The following is a 19,482-nucleotide window of genomic DNA, read 5'->3' as shown; positions in this document are numbered from 1 at the left end:
GCTGGAGGCACGGGCTCGCTCAAGGATCCCCCTGTACGAGGCGCCCACCCCGCACCCCTTCTCTGCCAGGCCTTTAGGCGCGGGGCCAGGGAGGGTCCGCGCGAGGCAGGCACGTGCGTCGCAGCCCCACGCTCGCCAGGGCCGAGTCCTGAGAGGCGCTGCGGGGACGCGGGGTGTCGTTGGGCCTGGCGGCGGGCGCACCATCCGTGTCAAGAAATCAGACGCGGCTTCCTTGGAATGCTCGTTCAACTGAGTGAGAGAAGCCTGCCGGCCTGGGCCCTTCTAAGCGCTGCTACCGTCCCGCTAACCGCCGAGGCCCCGGCACACGCGGGCCAGCTGGGGTCCCCGGGCCCCGACGCCGCGCCCGCCGTCTTCCGGGAAGGTTGTGAGCTTTTCTCCAGTTTCCCGTGGCTCCAGACACCCCCCCACCCCCTCTCCTCGCCGCGAGAACCTCTCCTACCACCCTGCTGCCGCCGAAAGGGGCTGTGCGCCTCCTGAGCCGGGCCTCCACACCCTGGCCGGGGCTGAGGGGTGAACGGATGCGCGCACCCTCAGGGCTGGGGCCGCCGGACCTGGGTAGACTGGGCCTGCTCGTGGGACAGCCCTGGGAGCTCCAGCTTCCGAAGGTAAGGGAGGCGGGAGCATTGGAGGTCTGACGGAGCCACCGGCTCTGGCCTGGCCGCGTGGGCCCTGGGTCCCCCCTGCACGTCATCAGAACCCACACGCACCCCCCGGGGAGGCTGGGTTCTCGGCACCCGATCCAAGCTCGCTCAGGAGAAGAAATCCATCTGACCGTGAGTTAATCTCCTCGACGTACAAAGAGCTCCGACAGATCCGTGACGAAAGTAAGCGTTCAGTAAAGAGAGCTGTCGTTATCACCGTCATTGTCACCATCGTCATGGCTGAGCCTGCTCTGACCAGGAAGGCCACCCAAATTTTCTGCGGGAAGACCCTTCAAGGACTGAAGTCCAGGGCTGTGGTGTCGGACCCTGTGCTGGGCGGCCCAGACAAGTCAGGCTCCCCTCTCTGGGCCTCAGTTTGGGAAACGGACACACTGACCCCTGACCCGCTCCTCGGGGCTTTGGGAAGCTCGCTTGTTTGACCAGGAAGGACGGTTATTTGTTTCATAATCTTTCACTGGATGGGAAGGAAACAGGCCTGGCCGTGGGCAGAATCAGCCATCGGCAGAGGCAACGGGGGCCGGCCTGAGGCCGCAGCCCTGACCCCCTACTTCCCTCGCTGTGTGACCTTGGCCGAGGCACTCGCCCTCTCTGCGTATCAGTTTCTCCATCGGTCACGGGGGTACAAACGATGCCGACCACCTCGGGTTGTAGGACCGAACGGGACCCCTGCAGCTTTGGGCCATGCCCCCCCCCCCGCCCCAGCGCCTCAGGAGGAGTGTGGCCAGGGGGACTGACTGAGGTCTGGGGCAGCCCCAGAGCAGACAGGGCCCCACGTGGCCCCTCACGGAAACGGCCACCGCAGGGCTCTGGGTGGCCACATGGGGTCTGACGCTGGCAGAAACAACCGTGACACTGACCTTGTGGTTTCTCCCCGCGGGTTCTCCCGGCCGTGCTGGTCCCCGCCGGCTGGTCTGACGGGTCACCACGGACATGGTGGCTTAGCGAGACATTCACTTAGTACCTGATCAGTGGGCCTCGCGGGGCTCAAACCCAGACGGGCCGGGGGCCTCCTCCAGGCCAGCTGCTTCCCCCTCACCCCGCTGCTTTCGCGTCTCTGGACCTTGTCTGTGACATGGGGTGATGACACACGTGGACCGGGGGGCGCTAAGTGCGGCCCCAAAGACGTCCCTGTCCCGGTCCCGGGACCAAGCACCCGTCATATCACCAGGCGGGGGTGACCTGGGGGCTCGGGGGGCCCAGTGTCCTCACGAGGTCCTCACGAGAGGGAGGCAGAGAGCCGGGCGGACCCCGTGCTGCTCTGGAAGCTGGAAAAGGGGGAGACGGGGCTCCCTGGGGCCCTGGGGGGAGCAGCCCTGCCCACGCCTGGGTGTCAGGACTTCCGAGCCCAGAGCTGTCAGAACCGGCGTGTGGTGACGGGTCCCAGCGGCCCCGGGAGGTCACACAGACGTGCCAGGCAAGTTCGAGTCTGGGCAGCATCTGGGGGTGCGGTCACAGGCTCCCGACTCGCAGGGACCCTGAGAGGTGGTACCATAGGGGGCGGCAAGACGGTGCCCCACTGAGACCTCTTTGTGGCGTCCCGGGAGCTGGGTGAGGACACTTTCCAGCCGCGCTGCTGCGGCCGCGCACCATGGGGAGGCTGGGTGAGCGGCCGGGGCCTAAGGGAGGGGTGGGGATGGGCTGCGGGTCTGGGGGTTCCAGCCTTAGTGCCCTGTCCCCACACCCCCCAAAACAGGAAGCTCAGCCCCCTCGGTGTGGGCCCACAGCCCGCGACACCGGAACCTGCCCGCCGGCCTCCAGCATCACACGGCCTCACCTGCTGCCCTGTGATGGCCAGCCGCACGGCCACCACCCCGGCTCCGCGAGGTGGCCTGGCCGGCAGAGTGGGAGGGGCGCCTGGGGCGGGGGCCTCGGTCACTGCCACACTCCTCTCTCCAGCTCCTGCCAGAGGCTGCATACAGTAGGCGCTCGGTAAGTGCAACAAAGGCAGCAACCATCTCAGGGCTTTCCGGGGAACTCGCAGCCCTGAGGTCGGTGCCGGAGTTGCCGAGGGGGAGCAGGTGGCAATGGGGCCAGACCCCGTCCGGCTGGAGAGGTGGCCCCACGCCCCCAGGAGGCAGCTGGGGGCACGATGCCCGTCGGCCGGGTCCTGGCCGCTGCAGGAAGCTCCCTGCACGTGCTCCGTGGGCAGATGCTGGATAAACCGAGGCACGGGGCGGTAAGTGGCCTCTGGGGTCACCCCCGGGCCCTGCAGAGCCAGGCTTTGCGCCAGGCGGGCAGTTCCTAGAGCCGCGCACTCGTCCCCTCGCCGCCCTGAGTCCCCGGCCTCCTGGACGGCTGGGACCGTCAACAGCCCGAGGCCTCCCAGAGGCGCCGGCGCCGAACTGGGCGTTGCTGGTGTGGCCTGGCCGACCTCCCACCACAGGCCACAGCCAGGTTCCCCCTTTCCGGGCCGTGTCCCGCAGAGCTCTGAGGGAGCCACCAGCCGGTGACAGCCATGGGGCCCCGGGCGAACGAGCTGGGCCGCCTGCTGCTGGCAGTGTCTGTGGCCCTCACGCTGCCTCCGGGGCCCCCAGGTAAGAGCCCCCGACCCCGTGCAGCTCCTCAGCCCTCTGGGTCGCTGCCCCTCTCGGCCTCAGCTGGGACTGGGGGCCGGGGCGGAGGCCCAGGCCCAGGGTTTTCTGGAGCCCAGGCTCCCTCCCGGCACGCTCGAGGACCTCGTCCGGGCGCCTCGCCCCCACCCGACCCCCGCCCCGGCAGATGCCGGAGCCGCTCGCGTCACCCCTCTGTCCCGCCCCTCCTGCAGGCTCCCGGGGAGCCCGGATCATCGGGGGCCACGAGGTGAAGCCCCACTCCCGGCCCTACATGGTGTCTGTGGCCTTCGAGGGCCAGCACCACTGCGGAGGCTTCCTGCTCCGCTCCCGCTGGGTGGTCTCCGCGGCCCATTGCTTCAGCCACAGGTGAGCCCACCCCGGGGGCCGCCCCCGCCGCTGCCACCCGGGCCCCGGGCCCCCCGGCTCCGGACGGCAAGAGGGGGCTCGGCGAGAAGAGTGTGTGAGAGCGACGTCGTGGCCACAGCCGGGGTTGCAGCCCCGGGTCCTCTCCGGGTTTCCTGTTGAATAACCACGGCGTTGCCACGGAAAATATCGGGGGTGATGTTGTAACTGGGGGGGGGGGGGGCTGTAAGAAACGTAGGCAGTATCGCCCGTGTTCTAAGTACCTCGTGATAATACGTATTAACGTTAATAGCGCGCCTATCTAGGTGAAGGCTGTAATTGAGGTGGGAACGGAAATAAACGTAATTATGGTCGTGGGGCCGCACCCCGTTCTGCAGACGGGGACGCCGAGACCCCAGGCTCGCTCTCAGTTGCCCCTCCCCCTGCAGGGACTCCCGAAGGGGCCTGGTGGTGCTGGGGGCTCACGTCCTGCACAGCTCGGAGCCCACACGACAGGTGCTGGGCATCTCCACCGTCGTCAGGCACCCAGACTACCAGCCCACCACCCACGCCAACGACATCTGTCTACTGCAGGTGAGCCTTGGGGGAGGGGGGGCACCGGACGCGGGTCTGGCCCGTCCCTGGCCACCCCCACATGTTTTAAAAACAGCTGTAAGGTCCTGTGAGCACCCGAGGCAGATTATGTCCCGCCTCTGCCCTCTGTGCCTCCCACATTGCCCCCTCGGTGCCCCCTGGGGGCAGACTGAGCCATCAGTGTTGCCCCCATGCCCCCTACGTCCGGGCCTTTGCACTGGCTGCGTCCCCTCCAGGGCGCCGTTCCCCCAGACACCGCATGGCTTTGTCCCTCAACCCTTCCCGGTCTTCCCTCAAATGTCCCCTCCTCTGGGGCCTCCCTGGAGAAGCCCCTGTCACCTGCCCTCCCCCGGCCCCCCCATCTCCCCATCCTGTCCCTCTGTCCCAACTTCCTTGTGTCCCCCACAGCTGAAACCATTTGCTTCTTCACCAACGTTCACTGCTTCCTCCTCCAGACTTGGAGCGCGGGGATTTTTATCTCCTTATGGCCGTTTGTAGCGCACGGCAGGCCCCGATGTTCACGCTGAAAGGGGAAACGCGTGAGACTCTAGGACACCGGATACTCTAGTCGCTGCCCCCCAGGCCCTTTGCGGGGTTTCCGGGCGGGAAGTGGCTCCTTCCCTCCCTGCCCACACAGGTGCGTCCTTTCTGAGCGCCCCCCCCTCCTGCCTGGGGGCCGCCCCCCGCAGGACGCTCAGGTGCCCCAAATTCAATTCCAGGGGCCCCCAGGGCCTCCGTTTTCAAGGGAAAACACCTCAGGCCTGCTGTCCAAATGTGGTGAAAGGTCAAAACAGAGATGCTCAGCGTAACAGAAATAGGTTCCTGGGAACGAGAGGGTTGGGGGCGGGGGCTGTTCTCCAAGCAAAATGAAAAGGGGGCAGCGAGTATCCGCGGCCAAAGCCGGCATGTGGGTTTTGCTCATCTGTGAAACCCCAAAACCTGGAGCCCACGGCTCTGGTCACCCGTCCCGCTATGCAGCTGGGGAAACTGAGGCTGGGGTACGGTCAGGATGTGGCCACGGTTAGGGAGTGAGTACCAAAGCCAGGGGCCTGAGTCATTCATCCCATAAACGCTGACTTAGCGCCCACCAGCTGTTTTGGGCCCTGGACACCCCAGGGCCGGTCCCCTTAGAGCTTCCGGTCCAACTCGGTGGCAGCTGGGTAAATCGGCCTTGGCAGGGGCACATGGAACCCGGAGGAGGCTCCTGTCCTATCCTGGGAGTCTAGGAAGGCTCCCTGGAGGAGGTGGCATCTAAGCTGAGACCTGAAGGCTGGATAGGAAGGGTGTTCCGGCGGGGGGTGGGGTTGGGGAGTGGGGGGGGGGGGTGGGGACCAGGGAATGACAGTAAATTCATTCTGGGTAGAGGGGAGGGCTGAATGGTGAGCCAGGACGTATTGTCCCAGGAACAATGGGGAGCCATGGGAGAGCTTTCGAGCAGGGGAGATGCTGGTTGGAAGGACACCGCTGGCAGCTGGGGAGGCCAGCGTCCTGGTCTGAACGGGTGAGGCCTGATGGGCAGGCCCGCGTGGCAGCAAGAGGCTTTCCTGAGCCTCACGGCAGCGGCTGCTGATTTCTCGCCATGAGGCCACAAAGAGCCAAGGCGTCATGATGGGTAAACTGAGGCAGGAACACTGATGGGTGGTTGGGGGTAAACCCAAACTCGGCGGTCTCTCTGCAGCTCAACGGCTCTGCCATCCTGGGTCCTGCAGTGGGGCTGCTGAGGCTGCCACGGAGAGACGCCACGCCACTCAGGGCTGGGGCACGCTGCCGGGTGGCTGGCTGGGGCTCTGTATCCGATTTCGAGGACCTGCCACCCGGGCTGATGGAGGCCGAAGTCCGCGTGCTGGGCCTGGACGTCTGCAACAGCTCCTGGAAGGGCCAGCTGAGCCCTGCCATGCTCTGCACCCACAGTGGGGACCGCCGGAGGCGTGGCTTCTGCTCGGTAAGACACTGGGTCCCCACCCTACCTTCCTGCAATATGGGCAAACTGAGGCCCACAGACAGGGTTAGAGAAGGCAGAGGCTTGGGAACTAAGTCCTTAAGCTCCCCTTTGACCAGATGAAGCCTCACTGAGACCCTGGAAGGACAAAGGCTTTTCCGAGGTCACAGGGCTGTCACGTACAGCTGTGCAGATCGCGCATGGCACAAAGGGCTACAGATTTGTGTATTTATAAGCAGCGTTCAGTAGGGGGCAGTAACAGATCTCCGTCAAGGAGTTCCTGCTCCTGAGACCCTGCGTGGACTCTGGGCACCCCTGGCCCTGGTGCCGAGGGAGAAACAACCTGGAGGGTTTTTTTGTTCCTGGCAAGAGAGTGATTCAAAACAGATTCTGGAGGCCAACCGCGTGGGTCCAAATCCAGACTGTGACACTTCCCAGGTGTGTGGCCTTGGAAAAGTCACCTCACGTTTCTGGACCTTTCTTTACCTGTAAAACTGCCACACTAATAGTACCTACTTCCTAGGGTCAGAGGTGATTTCAGATTACAGTTAGGGTGATACAACTGGGAAGGGGAGAGGAGGGGAGGAAGCGGGAATTTTAGGGTGGGTATTCAGGAAGGCTTCTCAGAGGAGAGCACCTTTTGAGCTGAGACTGGAAGGAGGCTTGAGGAGATCTGAGGGAAGGCACGCCAGGCAGAGACACCCATCACAGGGCTGCCATGTACAGCTGTGCAAGTTGTGTACTGCACAAAGTACTGCAGACTTGTATATTTATACCAGCAGTGTCCAATGGGGGCAGTAACAGGTCTCAAGGATATGGAAAAGCCCAGAGGCCAGACCAAGCTTGGTTTGCTTCAGGAACAGCCCAGAAGGCTGGTGGGGCAGGAACCTAGGGAAAGGAGTGCAGACAGATGGGTGGGGGCTAGATGCTCAAGTCCCTTGAAGGCCATAAGTTTAGTTTTTGCTGGAGGAGCGCTAGGAAGCCTTGGAAGGGTTTCGAGGCAGGGAAGCCAGGGAAAGAGGCCCAGAGATGGACCCCTGACCTTGCCTTTCCCTCCACCCCCAGGCGGACTCTGGGGGACCCCTGGTGTGCAGGAACCGGGCACACGGTCTGGTCTCCTTCTCTGGACTCTGGTGCGGCGACCCTAAGACCCCTGATGTGTACACGCAGGTGTCTGCCTTCGTAAGCTGGATACAGGATGTGGTTCGAAGGCCCAAACGGGCCCCAGCCCAGTCCCCTGCCCGGGACCACTGGGTTCCTGCAGGAGTTGCCTGAACCACAACAGCACGGGGCACACAAATGAGGTGGTAAATGATTCGGATAGCTCCTGCCTGGAAATTCCATGGCTGGGGCAGGGCATCCGTGGGCCCCCGAGCTCCAGGAAGCCTGGTGTATCCGTGGGGTGGAGGGTGGGGTAGAGAGGGCATCGGTTCCAAAGGCAAAGGGCCAAAATGACCAAATAAAATGTTAACCGAATAACCAGACACGATGGCTCACCTCCAGGGCCCCTTCGAGTTTCTGTCTCAGCGAGGCCAAGGGTCTGGCTCGGCCACAGCCTCCCTGACACCGTGAGCCGCTTGCTCAGAGGCCTCATCTGGTCCTCTGGCTTCGGGACCCAGGCCCCTCCCCGCCCTCCTCACCACCGGCCCTTCTGGATTTACCGACCCCCACCCGACAGCCTGCACTCAGGACAGCCTCTTGGCCTTTGCCCAAGCAGTGGCCCAGCCTAGCACATCTCTCCCTCGGCCTCCAGCTAACCACACCCAGGCATAGATGGGGAAACCAATGGGGATGGGGGGGTCTCCTGGTCCTCTGGGTAGAGTCTCAGGCTGGCCTGGCCCCACGTGCAGTCTGTTATTCACTGAAGAAAGTGCTGGCATATGGCCACGTCTGGGTAAGTCCCAGCTGGTGTTATGGTCGTCGTATTATTTTGAACGGTGTTACGGCGACCATCACACCCCCAGCCCTTCCAGGCCAGGCCTCTGTTTCTGGAGCCTGAACCCGGTGGCCTCTCCGGAGTGCCCTAGGCCATCTTGATCGCCTCTTCTGTCTCCTGCCCTACGAAGGCTTCCTTTCTCCCCCCGGCCTCCCCCTGCACCTCACCTACCTCAGCCCTCTCCCTGGCTGCCGCCCACTGCCCAGAGGTGGACACTGAGGCCCAGAGACAGAAGGCATCTCCCCCAGATGCTCCCAGAGCCCCCCACTCACCACCCTCACAGCACCCTACGCTTCCGACTGGGCGGAAGCACTAGCAGAAGGAGACTGCACAGAGGCTCAGAGAGAGGCAAACCAAGGCTCGGACACTCCAAAGTGGCTTTTTATAGTCTTTATTTCTTTGGTGAGGCAGGACCCCAGGGTGCGGAGGTGGCCTCAAGGGCACTTTTCCGGGTGTCACAGGTAAGGCACTTCTGAGGGGCCAGGAGAGGATGCGAACAACTGGCCCCTGCACGGCTCACTGCAAACTCGGGGAGGTGGGCTCCTGCCTGTTGGGCCCCCCATGTCCGGTCTGAGCCTCTGCCACATGCAGACACGGGGAGGTGACACTGAGCAAACAGGAGGCAGCGACCCTGCCCAGAGCCAGCATCTGGCAGGTGTCAAAACTCCCGGCCGGCTGGTGGTTGAGGTGGGTCCACCTGGAAACAGGGCTTAGAGGCTTGGCCAAGGCAAGTCTCATGGGACCGAGGGGTCCTGGTCTGGCCCTTCCCTTCGGATGGAGCAGCAGGGACGAGGGGTGCCGCTAAGACATACAGCTCTAGGAGGCAGGGTGTGCAGTCGGCCTTGGCACACAAACCCCACGGTGGGTGAGCAGGGGCTCTTTGTGGGCCCCACTGGGTCCCGCCCAAAGTGCATTGGGCACCACGACACATAGTGCTTTCTTCTGGCCTCTCCCACCCCAGGAGACACACTGGGCTCTTCTCAGGAGCCACCACAGGACGTCCTGGGGAAATGGAAATGGAGGCACTGAGAAGGTAGGGCCTGGAGTCCTTGAGCTGCTTGTGGCCAGTGGCTGCTTCCTTGGCCTATCTGGGGCCTGGGCAGGTTCTGCGGCTCATTTATACACATCCGGGCTGTGGACCCTTTCGTTACTCCCAGTCTGCGGTCTAGAGGGCGGGGGTGCCTCTTCATTAATTGCTGGCAGGCAATCCCCAGCCCTCTCCGTGGTGACCATAATTTAAGCTAACCCCTAGAGCAGAAGCATGGGGTCCTCCTGCCTGGAGTGGGAGCCCCACCTACCAGCCCCACTCCCAGGCCCCCTTCCCCCAATCCTTCCAAGGTATTGTCAGGGGGCTCCAGGGCTCCTCCTAAGTGGTCCCGGCCCAGGCTCTGGGGAGTGTCCATGGGACATAAATTAGACTCGGCTGTGGCAATAAATAAAACGGGGAGGCCTTGAACGCCAGGCCCAAGCCGGCCCCACGGGCTCACACGAAGTTCTCCTCCTCCGACTCCGACTCCGCATCCGACGGCTCAGGGGTGCCTGAAGAGCGGGAGGGACGAAAAGAAAAGTGGGGGCGCGGAGAGGGGCGGGAGGTTGGGCCCCACCGCTGCTCCCCGCTCCGCGCCACACCTGCACAGCTGCCCGGGTGGCGCACGCCGATGGAGCGGCCCAGGAAGCAGGTGGCCTGGCGGAGGTGACACGACGACATGTAGGTGACGTTGTTGTTGCCGCAGAGCTCCTGGCCGGGGCTGGAGGGCGCGGGACAGGGCGCCGCGCGACACACCACGCAGTGAGCGCTGCCGGTCTGGTCCACCACGCACGACTGCGGGCGCGGGCACATCACGTGCGCGCACGACTCTGAGAGCAGGGAGCCAGGACGGGTCAGGGCCGGGGGCCGGGCCCGCCGCAGGTTCCACCCGCAGGCCCCGCCCCCGGCCGCGCCGGAAGCCACACCCCTTCCGCGCGCCCCGCCCACTCTCGTTCCACACCCAGGCCCCGCCCCTCTGGTTGCACCCGCAAGCCCCTCCCTGAGTCACGCACCCCAGTCTCGCACCCCATGTGAGCCTCCCTTCCCGAAACCCCACCCCGCTTTTCCTCATTCCGACCGACCCCGGCAGAAGACCCAATCCGGCGGCGCTGTCCCTTCGCTAGGCCCCTCCCTCAGAGCGCCGCCAGGCCCCGCCCCCCGGCAGGCCCCGCCCCCACCCCGCCCTCACGTACTGCGGCAGCGTCCTGGGTACATGACGCGCAGGTCCGGGTGGCCGCGGCAGCGCGCGGCGCGCAGCTCGCACTCGTCGCGGTAGGTGGCGCCGTCGGAGCCGCAGACCTGCAGGCGCGCCGGGAGCCCCGCGCAGTCGGGCGCGCACTCGCAGCGCGGGCGGCCCCCCTGCATGCGGCACGTCTTGCCGGGGCCGCACTCCACGCCCTCGCACGAATCTGCGGACACAGGGCACGCGCGCGTGGTGGTGGTGGTGGCGGTGGTGGTGGTGGAGAGGTGCGTGGCCGAGGCCGGGCGTCCTCGGAGCCCACGGCACCCCCGTCCCTGCTCTGACGCCGGAGGCCGGGCGGGAGTCCGGGAACCCCGGAGAGGACGACTGGTTCAGAGTCTGGGTGCGGGATCCGTTGGGGACGAGATCAGCCACGGTCCCGGTGGACCGGGAGTCGAGGCTGCGCCTGGGCTTGGGGTTCTGTCTGGGGTTGGGGCTCGGAACGGGCGGGCGGGAGTGGGTTGTTTCCGCTCCGTTCTGGGGGTCCAGGAACGAGCTTCCAGTACCCAGTCCCGGTGTCGCTCCGCAGCTGGGCCACCCGCTGGGGCTGGCGTCCGTTCCCTGATTTACGCGCGGTTATGGGAAGGCCGGCGCGGGGCCCGGCTGCGTCATCAGAGGGGGGCCCCACCCCGTCCAGGAGCGGGCCTGGGGAGGACCGGCCGCGTCTGTTCCCCGGGCCTGCCAGGACCAACCCAGAGGAGCCGTCGGGGAGGGTGGGGCGTTGGCACCTGGCCTGAGGCTCATTTTCTGGGGGAGGGGGCTTCCCACATCCCCAGCCCAGGGAGCCCAGGGGATACCCCTCCCCGCCAGCCCTATTTCTCAGGCAGGGAAACAGGTCTGGCCAGGGCAAGTCTCTCCCTGGGGTCTTCGCTCCCCCCCCTCCCCCCCAGACCTATTACTGCGCTGCTCCTCTCCCAGGCCCTCCCAGGCTCCTTGCGGTCTCTCAACCACCCCTAGGAGGTGATGACACTTCATTAGCATTTTACAGAAGGGGGAAATCGAGGCCCTGTCACAGCTGTGAGTGGAGGAGAGCCAGGGGCCCCTCAGCAGGAGAATTCCAGGCCAGGCCCCAGATGGAACCCCCCACCTCTGTTGCTTGTGGACCTGGAGGGCAGACTTGAGCTCTTGAGTTCAGCCTCAGTTTCCCTGTGTGGAAGTGAGGCTGACTGGGGTACCCACCTTACAGGCGGAGCATGAGCATAAAATGAGCTGGTGCACTGGTGCCCCCAACCAGGCAGAGGCAGGGCATGTGGGCCGCACCTGGGCACCTCCCACGCTGCCTGCCCACACACACATCTGGAAACGCTCCCCCTGGGTGGCTTCACAAGCAGAACGGAAGTGGGAGAACTGAGTTCCCTTCCCCAAGGCCAGATGAGATGTGGTGGTGGGGGGGGGGGGTGGTGATCTGGACCTTCTCATGCCCAGGCCGGGCACTTTTTGAAGTCTGTCCTCCCCCTGCCAGAACCCGGAGTCGGTTCTGGAGGGAGCCAGCCAGGGCACATGGCAGTGAGTCCAAGACCACCCAGCCAGGCCGAGCGGGGATTAATCACATCCCAGTGGCCAGCTGGGCTCTGGGCTTGGCCCTCAGCTCCAGCCTCCTCCCTGCTCCCCTGCCCTGACCCCACCCACTAGGGCCTGATCCCATACTTTCTCCATCTGGCAAACTCCTAATCACACTCCAACACCCTGGTCCTAATGCCCACTTCCTCCGAGCCATGCCTCACACTCCCTCTGGGCCCTTGCAGGTTCAGCCCCGGCCAGAGAGGCCTGGGAGGATCCCCAACCCCTTCTCCAGAGCAGAGAATATGTCTTGGCTTATTCACTCAATCATTCTGCCTTCAAAGAGCTCCTAGTCTGAAGAAAGAGGCAGCATTTCTCAGAACACGATCCAGAAGGGACACGCTTATGAAACCTGCATCTGTGGCCCCGCCACAGATCGCTGGAATCTGGGGTGATGGGAAGATCAAGTGTTTGGGAGCACTGCCTGTGGAGTCACAAACCCCAGTGGCCAGTTAGGAAAACCCATCTTCCTAGGACTTGGGTGTGAGTCGGGTATACCAGGTGGGGTGCAGCTGGGAAAGGCCATCCAGGCAGAGGGCTCAGCACGGGCAAGGGCCTAGAGGCTAGACACCAAGCTGGGGAGTCCTCCAAGCTTCTTCCTGAATCCTCGACAGAGGGAGGCCGAGGCCTGGAACCTCAGGTCCCCTGTCTCTCTCCGAGCCCCGGGTCCCCCCACAAACACCCTTCCTAACAGCCATACCCCCAAGGTGGGGAGCTCATTCGCAGCTGCCCCACCTGCTGCGCGGTGACCCTGACCCGTGGCTGATGCCCAGGAGCTCACCTTTGCAGGGGAGGCAGTGGACAAGGCCCAAGAAGCCCAGAAGGCTGATCTTGTTCCCCGGGTGAGTGAAGTTGGACCAGGCGGTGTCAATGTTGCTGGTGGCACAACACTCGGCTTGGCTCACGTCAGTCTGCAGCACCAGACTGCAGGTGGCCTCTCGGCCCTGCTGGAGCCAACAGACGCCGCCTGTGGACAAGGGGGACAGCTACCACTGGACCAGAGGTGCCCTCCTATGCCGCTCCCAACGCCCAGGCCTTCCACCCAGCTCCCCACCCATGCATACAGTTGGTGCTCGGTGATTACACAGGGGATGATTTTGCTCCCAACTTGGGAAGGAGGGGCAGAGACCTGCACAGGTGCTCCCATCCCAGCTCCGCTCTCGATCCCTCTGGGATTCCTCCTCCTCTCTGAGCCCCACCCCACACACAACCCTCACTCTTGGTGGGAAGCTCTCCCTACCCCACCCCCGACCTTGCTCCAGGCCCCCAGGCCCCCAGGCCCAGGCCTGGCGTCCTGCCCAACCAGTCAAACACTCAGAGCTCCACATGCCGTGGTCAGTGGGCCCTGGAGCCCCCTCTCCGCCTCTGCCCTCTGTCTAGACAGGGCCCGAGGGCACGCAGAGCCCCCCTCGCCCAGCAGCCCCCCCTTGCCTGGCCCGCCTCTTACTCACTCCAACTTGGGAACATTCTCCTTGCATGAGCTCACATCTCCCTGGGGACACGGCCTTCGGGGAGGGGGCTCAGCTCTCCCCTTCAGGCGGGGCTGGGGTGGGGCTGCCGGGTGGGGTCGGAAGGCAGATAGCCCTCAATCCCTTCACCCTTAAATGGGGGCGGGAATGGCCCCGGCCCCCATCCCCGGGAGCTTGCTGGTTCCTTCCAGGGGGCAGCTCTGGGAACTCAGCACTCTGGCACCCGTCTTCTAAAAGGAGAAACTGAGGCCAGCGGTGGGGATATTCCTTGCCTGGCATCCCCTAACAAGTGGCAGGTATGGGACTCCAATGGCCTGTCTGCCTAAGCCAAAGCTGGGGAGGATCTGACACTTCCGGTGGAGGTCCTGGGGCCTGCCACCCCCCCCCCCCCCCACCCCCAACCCACTCCCGCCTCTCTGGGGCTTCAGGACATAGATGGTTCCGGTTCGAATCCTGACTTGGCCACCGACGGGCTGTGTGACTGCGCCTCAGCTCCCCCATCCGGAAAATGGGCGTGAGAGTACACACATTAATGGGCTATCACATGAGTTCAAGGAGGCGAGAGGTAGACACTAAGCGCTCAATAAATGTCAGCCGTCATCGAGACGACCACTCTTGACAATTGTGAAAGGGAGTCACATCGGCTCTGCTGACCTCCTGGTGACCCTCCTTCAGGCCCTTTGGGGCTGGGGGAGGGGAGCCCCAAGCCCTCCCGGACTGAACCTGAGGAGGCCGCCCGATCAGCGGCTAGCACGGCCGCCGTGCCCCCAACGTCTCCCCCAAGGCCCGCATTCCGGGCAGGCCCACGTGGGTGGCCCACCCCGCCCGCCCCTTCCGGCCGCCCCACTCACCGGGCGCGGGGTCCCCCGAGCCCACGGAGCCCACGAAGCCCACGGCCCAAGCCAGGGCCCCCCAGGGCAGTGGCCACAGTGGCCCCGGCGTCCCGGGACGCATGGCGGACGCAGAGACGGCGGCGGCCCCCGCGTCGGAGGCGCGGGCGAGCGGGCGGGCGGGCGGCTGGGAGGGCGGCGGCACCGACTTCCCAGCGCGCCGCGGCCGGGCGCTCCCTATAAAGGTCCCGCTGGCTGCGGGCGGGGCCGGGCCGGGGCGGGGCGCGGGGCCGGGGCGCGCACGGTGTGTGCAGGGGCTGGGCCTGGCCACCCCGAGGGCAGCTGCGCGGGGGGGGGGGGCGGGAGTGCGACCCCGGAGCCCGAGAACTCGCCCGGGAAGGTGTCCCCGTGGCCGGGGCGAGAGGGCCAGCCTGGCCCCTGGTGTGAGCTCCGGGGCTCACCGCGCGTTTGGGGAGGTGGGGTCTCCGGCCGGAGGGCTGTGGCTGAGCTCGCCGGGGACCCACGGGGAGCCGGCCTACGGTTCCGTGTCAGCCGCGTCGTGGCTTGCTTGCGGTCGCTCGCTCACGTGGCGCCCCCAGACTCATCCCCGCCCCGGTGCGCCCACACACTTCCGGAGACCTGAGTCCCGGCAACGCCCACTCGCACCCCGGGGCCCCCACCTGGCCGCTGGAGCCCGTGGGCACAGCTGGGCGTGAGCAAGCGAGGGTGGGCGAGGGCCGGGCGGCAGCAGAGGCGGAGGGGCGCAGGGGCGACAGCGGGAGACCCAGAGCCACCAACGGTCCCTCCCGGCGTCGTGGACAGCAGCGATCCTACCGCACGACTGCCACAGTGTGCCGGGCGCGCCCGCCCCCCAGACCCCTGCAAACGGTCCTCCCAGGCCGCATCAAAGAGAACTCACTGGCTAGGGTTTTCTCCTCTCCCCAGGTTCAGTGCTGTGTCTGCAGCCCCTGGCCACCTGGAATCCCAGACTTTCCAGTTTGTGACCGTGACCTCAGACATCAGCGTGGCCCTGGAAAGTAGTGACCACTGGGGCCTTAGTGCAGCGGACACTCTTCCTGTTTGGGAGCCCCCCCCCCCAAATTGTCAGGGCATCCTCCAAAGGCTCGGGGGTCCTGTACGGCCCCTCTCTGAGTTTCCAAGAAATAATTCTTGACGATCTCCTCATGGCAGGGCTTGTTCAGGGTGCTGGGTTCCCGAGTGACCAAGGAACACCCTGTCTTGTCATCACCAAGCCCATGGCTTGCAGGGGCCGCGGAAATGAAATACCTACACGGACAAATTAATATATGACTTCAAAGAGGGGAAATGCTTTCGGGAAAATAAAAACGCTTGCGAGCAGTGTGGTGTATCGTGGGGGGGGGGTGCCTCGTCACCCCCCCATTCCCGCATCTCCCCCCACTCCTTCCCCAGGTATGGAACCCAAAGATCCCTGCAGCCACACAGCAGACGCCTTCCGTGTACACGAGATCTGTCAGCAGCGTACACCACGCCTAGACCTCTGCCCCATCTCAGCTGCTCAGCCTGACCCAAGTGTCCCCACCCGTGGCCAAGGGCCACGTCCCTGCCCAGTGGCACTGAGGGAGGACACCCAGCTTCTTGGCCTGTCCTTGGCCTCTGAGTGTGTGAGGGGATTCTCCCCCGGTTGGGGATGGGGCGGGGATGGGACCCTATGTCCTCACCAGGAGTGTGCAAGAGCTGGACATTGTGGCCTTGGCCGAGGGCTGACCCTGCTGTGGCTCAGCCGCCCCGGCCTGGGTTTGTGCAAACCAAAGGGTCATTGTTGGCCTGGCGTGGGTTCGAAACTGAGACCAGTTGCCAGCAGCCTCCTGCCTCCCATCCTGGCCTATCTCTCCGACCCAGAGGCCATGTGCTGGGTGACCTTAAGCAAGACACGGGCCCTCTCTGGGGAGCCCTCCCCCCCCCCCTTTTTGGTCTCTCCTTTTCATGCCCTCCTGTCCACCCTGAACTGGTCTCAGCCTCATCCCCTGCAGCCCGCTTCCTACCTTGGCTGTCTACCATAAGGCTCCTCCCCCAGCTCAGACATCCACCATGACTCCCCGTGGCCCCAGGCTTCACTCCTCCAGACCCCACAGAAAACAGGCAATGACAATCCAGAGTGATCAGGACTGTGATGGAGGATGCTATACCCAGTGCAGACTGGGGAGGCCCAGGCCGACTTCCCAGAGGAGGAGGACGTTTAAATCGCATTGGACTGAACAATGGTGAGGAAGGGGGTGTGGGGACAGAAGTGATAGGATGTTTGTGCTACAGGTAAGAGAAAACCCACCTCAAAGGTTTGGATCAGGGAAACGGTCCGGGATTCGCAGGTGGGCCCAGTGGAATCAGAGGGTCGTCAAAAGCGGAGACCACTTCCCTCTGTGGTCACAGTGATGGACGTGACCTGCCACTGCTGTCTGTGAAGGCGGAGGAAGGGGCCTTGAGCCAGTGCATAGCCTCTAGAAGTTGGAAAATCAAGGAACAGACCCTCCGCCCCCCCCCCCCCCCCGAGACTCCGGAAGGAACACAGCTCTACCAATACCTCGATTTTGGTTCAGGGGTGGACTTCTGACCCCCAGAACTGGAAGAGAAGACCGTGTCTTGTTTCAAGCCACCACGTTCGTGGCAGTTCCTTAGAGCAGCAACGGGCAACGGGTGCAAGCAGGGGCTACAGACTGGGTTTGGTGCCACAGTGAGAGGGTCCCCTTTGGCTGGAGACAAACGAGAGTGATCACAAGTATGAAGGCAGGCGGTGGTATAGACGCCCCCAGGAGCAGGAGGGTGACCCTGGGGCCTGGAACGAGAAGGGGCCTTCTGGGGGAAGGAGGATGTGCCGCCTTGGCTAGGCCACGTGTGTGGCCATTTTCTCTCTGTGCCCATTTTCTCACCTGTACAACGGGCACAGATCCCAGTCCTGCAGATTCTAGGAAGGACGCCAGGGGCAGTGCCTGGTGCACAGTAGGGGCACGACATGTGTGCCCAGGTTCTTATTAACCAGCAGGTAGCTGTTTGTCCAGGGAAGATGCGTGACGAGTCTTCTCTGCCACTCACCACAATGCTGTGAGGCAGGCATCCGTTTTACAGAGGGGGTATTTGAAGCTGGAGGAAGGAAAGTGACTTTCCGGCAGTCACCAAGCCCCACCGTGTCGGGACAGTACCAGGGAAGCAAGATCCCAGGCCCCACGTGCTGAACTGTGGGGCAGGTCCCTCCCCATTCTGGATCGGACATTGGGGGCCAGCCCCCAGGTTGTGGCTGGCATCCCGTTCTGGTTCCAGCACTGGATTTTCCTTTGAGAAATCACCTCCTGTGCTTCCAGTCCAAATGACCCCAGGAATGGACACCAACCCAGGCTCAAACAATTAGAATCATCTGACATTCAGCAAGCCGGGAGGAGTAAGCTCTGAGATTTTTTTCTGGGATCCAGAGACACCAACTTCCTGCCTGAGCTAGATGGGTGTGAGCCTAGAGCTGCAGGTGGCTCCTACCAATGGCCAGGGAGAGGCCAATCCAGTGGGATGCTGAGCCAAGAGGGGGCAGCAGAAATTCCCTGTGCCGCTATTGGGAGTCCTGGATCCAGCTGCACCTGAACTCCTCCACCCCAATAAGACGAAGTCCATTTAAGCGGAGTTTCTGTCGCTCGTAGTGGACAAAACCAGCTTTCAATAAGCCCATTTACATTTTATTCAAGTGGAGCCTTTAGGACCCAGAGCAGTGGGTCTGCAGGGGCTATAGGAATCACACACACATCCTAAAGTGCAGACCTTTGCCTCCAGGATATGGGTCTTAGCTTGGTTCAGAACGGTCAGGGTCGCCCCCGCCCCCCCTCCCCTCCCCCCCTCCCAGCTCCCACCTTCCTCAAGCCGGAAGAAGGCTTGTGATGGACTCCACACTCACTCAATGTCCACAGCCCTTGCACTAGGACCCGAAAACTTCAAGGCCTTGTGGGTTCTCCATAGGGTATGTGATGTTGATAACCAAGGCAGCACCTGAAGACTCGGGGATGGTGGATGCTACGGGAGAACTCTGGTCAGAGCTGGGCTTCATGACGCCTTCATCGGATGTGCCCTCCCCTCTCAAACGCCACCGTGGCTCCCCATGGCCCCTGGACGAAGTCCAGGCTTCTCAGCCTGGGTTCCAGGCCCTTCCTGCTCAATCCATGCAATCCCCGCTGCAACTCTTCCACGCCACCCCCAAGCGCCCCCACCGCACCCCCGTCGCCGCAAAGCGACCAGCTCTTGGGCAGGGAGCCGGCAGTATGATTTGTAACCAAAGGTAGGGCCCGCCCTCCTCTTGCTAGCCATTGGTTTAGGCGTGACCATGTGACCCAGATCTGGCCAATGGTAGGAGAGACAACCTGCCAGGGCGGGGACTGGAAGACGGCGCGGCCGAGCGTGTGTGCACGTGACCCGTGAGAGCTTGATGGATTCGGTTCCCGTTTGCTGCTCTGACAGATGACCGCGATTCTAGCTGCACAAACCCGACGCCTCGCGGTGCTGGGGGTCAGGGGTCTGAGGCGGGTCTCAGCGGCCAAAATCAGATGTGTCGGGGGGTCGCAGCGCTCGCCGCTGTCCGGCGGGTGGCCTCTGCGTCCTCGCCCCCAGGGCGCGTCCTCTATCCTGCAGCATTCTCGCCCCCAGGGCACGTCCTCACCACCCGGCACAGGGGCGACCTGGGCACGTCCTTGTCCTGTCATCCACCTTGGCCCGTCGTCTGTTTGCTCAGGTGTCCAGTGTTCTGGGATTGGGCCTGTGAACGGGAAGAGAAAGCACCAGAACTCGCTTGGCCTGATCCAAGCCTATGCCGTGTGTAAGGTCACGGCCAAAAACGTCCCATGTGGGAGAACTGACAACCACAGGATGCGGAACGACACAAAACCATGGCGATGAGCAGCCAGCTTGGATGAGGCTGCGGATTAGCCCTGGCTTTGTGTCTTTGGTAAATGTGCCTTCGGTTCAGGTAAGCGAGTAGCTTGCTTTTGGAGATACACCTGGGTGTGTATGAATAAAATGAAAAATAGAAACAAAAAGTACAAGCCAACAAACATGAATAAAAAGGGAAGGGATGCCTGGGTGGCTCAGTCGGTTGAGTGTGTGACTGTTGATTTCTGCTCAGGTGGTGATCCCAGGGTCATGAGATGGAGCCCAGAGTCAGGCTGAGTGTGGAGCCTGCTTGGGGTTCATTCTCTCTCTCTCTCTCTCTCTCTCTCTCTCTCAAATAAAAATTTTAAAATGGGGGAGAAAAGACGTAACTCAAAATACACAAATAAAATTTTTAAAAGACAAAAACTGCAT

General features: G+C 63.5%; 2 protein-coding genes and 1 long non-coding RNA gene across 8 annotated transcripts; 1 reads left to right on the top strand and 2 right to left on the bottom strand.

The window, feature by feature from the left end:
• The first annotated feature begins 2,331 nt into the window (after window positions 1–2,331).
• PRSS57 (serine protease 57) lies at window positions 2,332–7,580 on the top strand. The gene is given in 6 exon segments (XM_045491138.1): window positions 2,332–3,217; window positions 3,448–3,601; window positions 4,027–4,171; window positions 5,850–6,113; window positions 7,176–7,325; window positions 7,327–7,580. Coding segments are annotated over 6 exon segments (879 nt in total). The 5' UTR covers window positions 2,332–3,138; the 3' UTR covers window positions 7,414–7,580.
• An 841-nt stretch (window positions 7,581–8,421) lies between these two features.
• FSTL3 (follistatin like 3) lies at window positions 8,422–14,421 on the bottom strand. Of its 6 annotated transcripts, none has more exons than XM_045491116.1 (6): window positions 14,194–14,408; window positions 12,655–12,840; window positions 10,267–10,482; window positions 9,676–9,903; window positions 9,534–9,585; window positions 8,422–9,211 (listed from the first exon to the last, which is right to left on the bottom strand). In XM_045491116.1, exons 1-6 carry the CDS (start codon window positions 14,294–14,296, stop codon window positions 9,160–9,162), a joined length of 837 nt encoding a protein of 278 aa, XP_045347072.1. In that variant the 5' UTR covers window positions 14,297–14,408; the 3' UTR covers window positions 8,422–9,159. The 6 variants fall into 6 exon arrangements, with proteins under 6 accessions (XP_045347072.1, XP_045347069.1, XP_045347073.1 ...); XM_045491113.1 differs by having other exon boundaries at window positions 8,422–9,048; window positions 9,135–9,211; window positions 9,534–9,903; window positions 14,194–14,397; XM_045491117.1 differs by having other exon boundaries at window positions 8,422–9,048; window positions 14,194–14,396.
• A 1,399-nt stretch (window positions 14,422–15,820) lies between these two features.
• Window positions 15,821–19,262, bottom strand: LOC123604957. The gene is made up of 3 exons (XR_006715535.1): window positions 18,042–19,262; window positions 16,733–16,901; window positions 15,821–16,607 (listed from the first exon to the last, which is right to left on the bottom strand). It is a non-coding gene; the product is annotated as an uncharacterized LOC123604957 (long non-coding RNA).
• Window positions 19,263–19,482: the final 220 nt, after the last annotated feature.

This window comes from Leopardus geoffroyi, chromosome A2 (genome assembly GCF_018350155.1).
Source record: "Leopardus geoffroyi isolate Oge1 chromosome A2, O.geoffroyi_Oge1_pat1.0, whole genome shotgun sequence".
Lineage (NCBI taxonomy): Eukaryota > Metazoa > Chordata > Mammalia > Carnivora > Felidae > Leopardus > Leopardus geoffroyi.
Note: the sequence above shows the minus strand (reverse complement) of the source record. Positions and strands in the feature narration are given on the sequence as shown.

Coding starts and splice junctions, on each gene's coding strand:
- FSTL3 (XM_045491113.1), bottom strand. CDS start 14,296: ATGCGTCCCGGGACGCCGGGGCCACTGTGGCCACTGCCCTGGGGGGCC. Junction 10,483..12,654: donor CCACTGCCTCCCCTGCAAAG/GTGAGCTCCTGG, acceptor CTGTGTCCGCAG/ATTCGTGCGAGGGCGTGGAG. Junction 9,212..9,533: donor TCGGAGGAGGAGAACTTCGT/GTGAGCCCGTGG, acceptor CCCGCCCTCTAG/ACCGCAGACTGGGAGTAACG.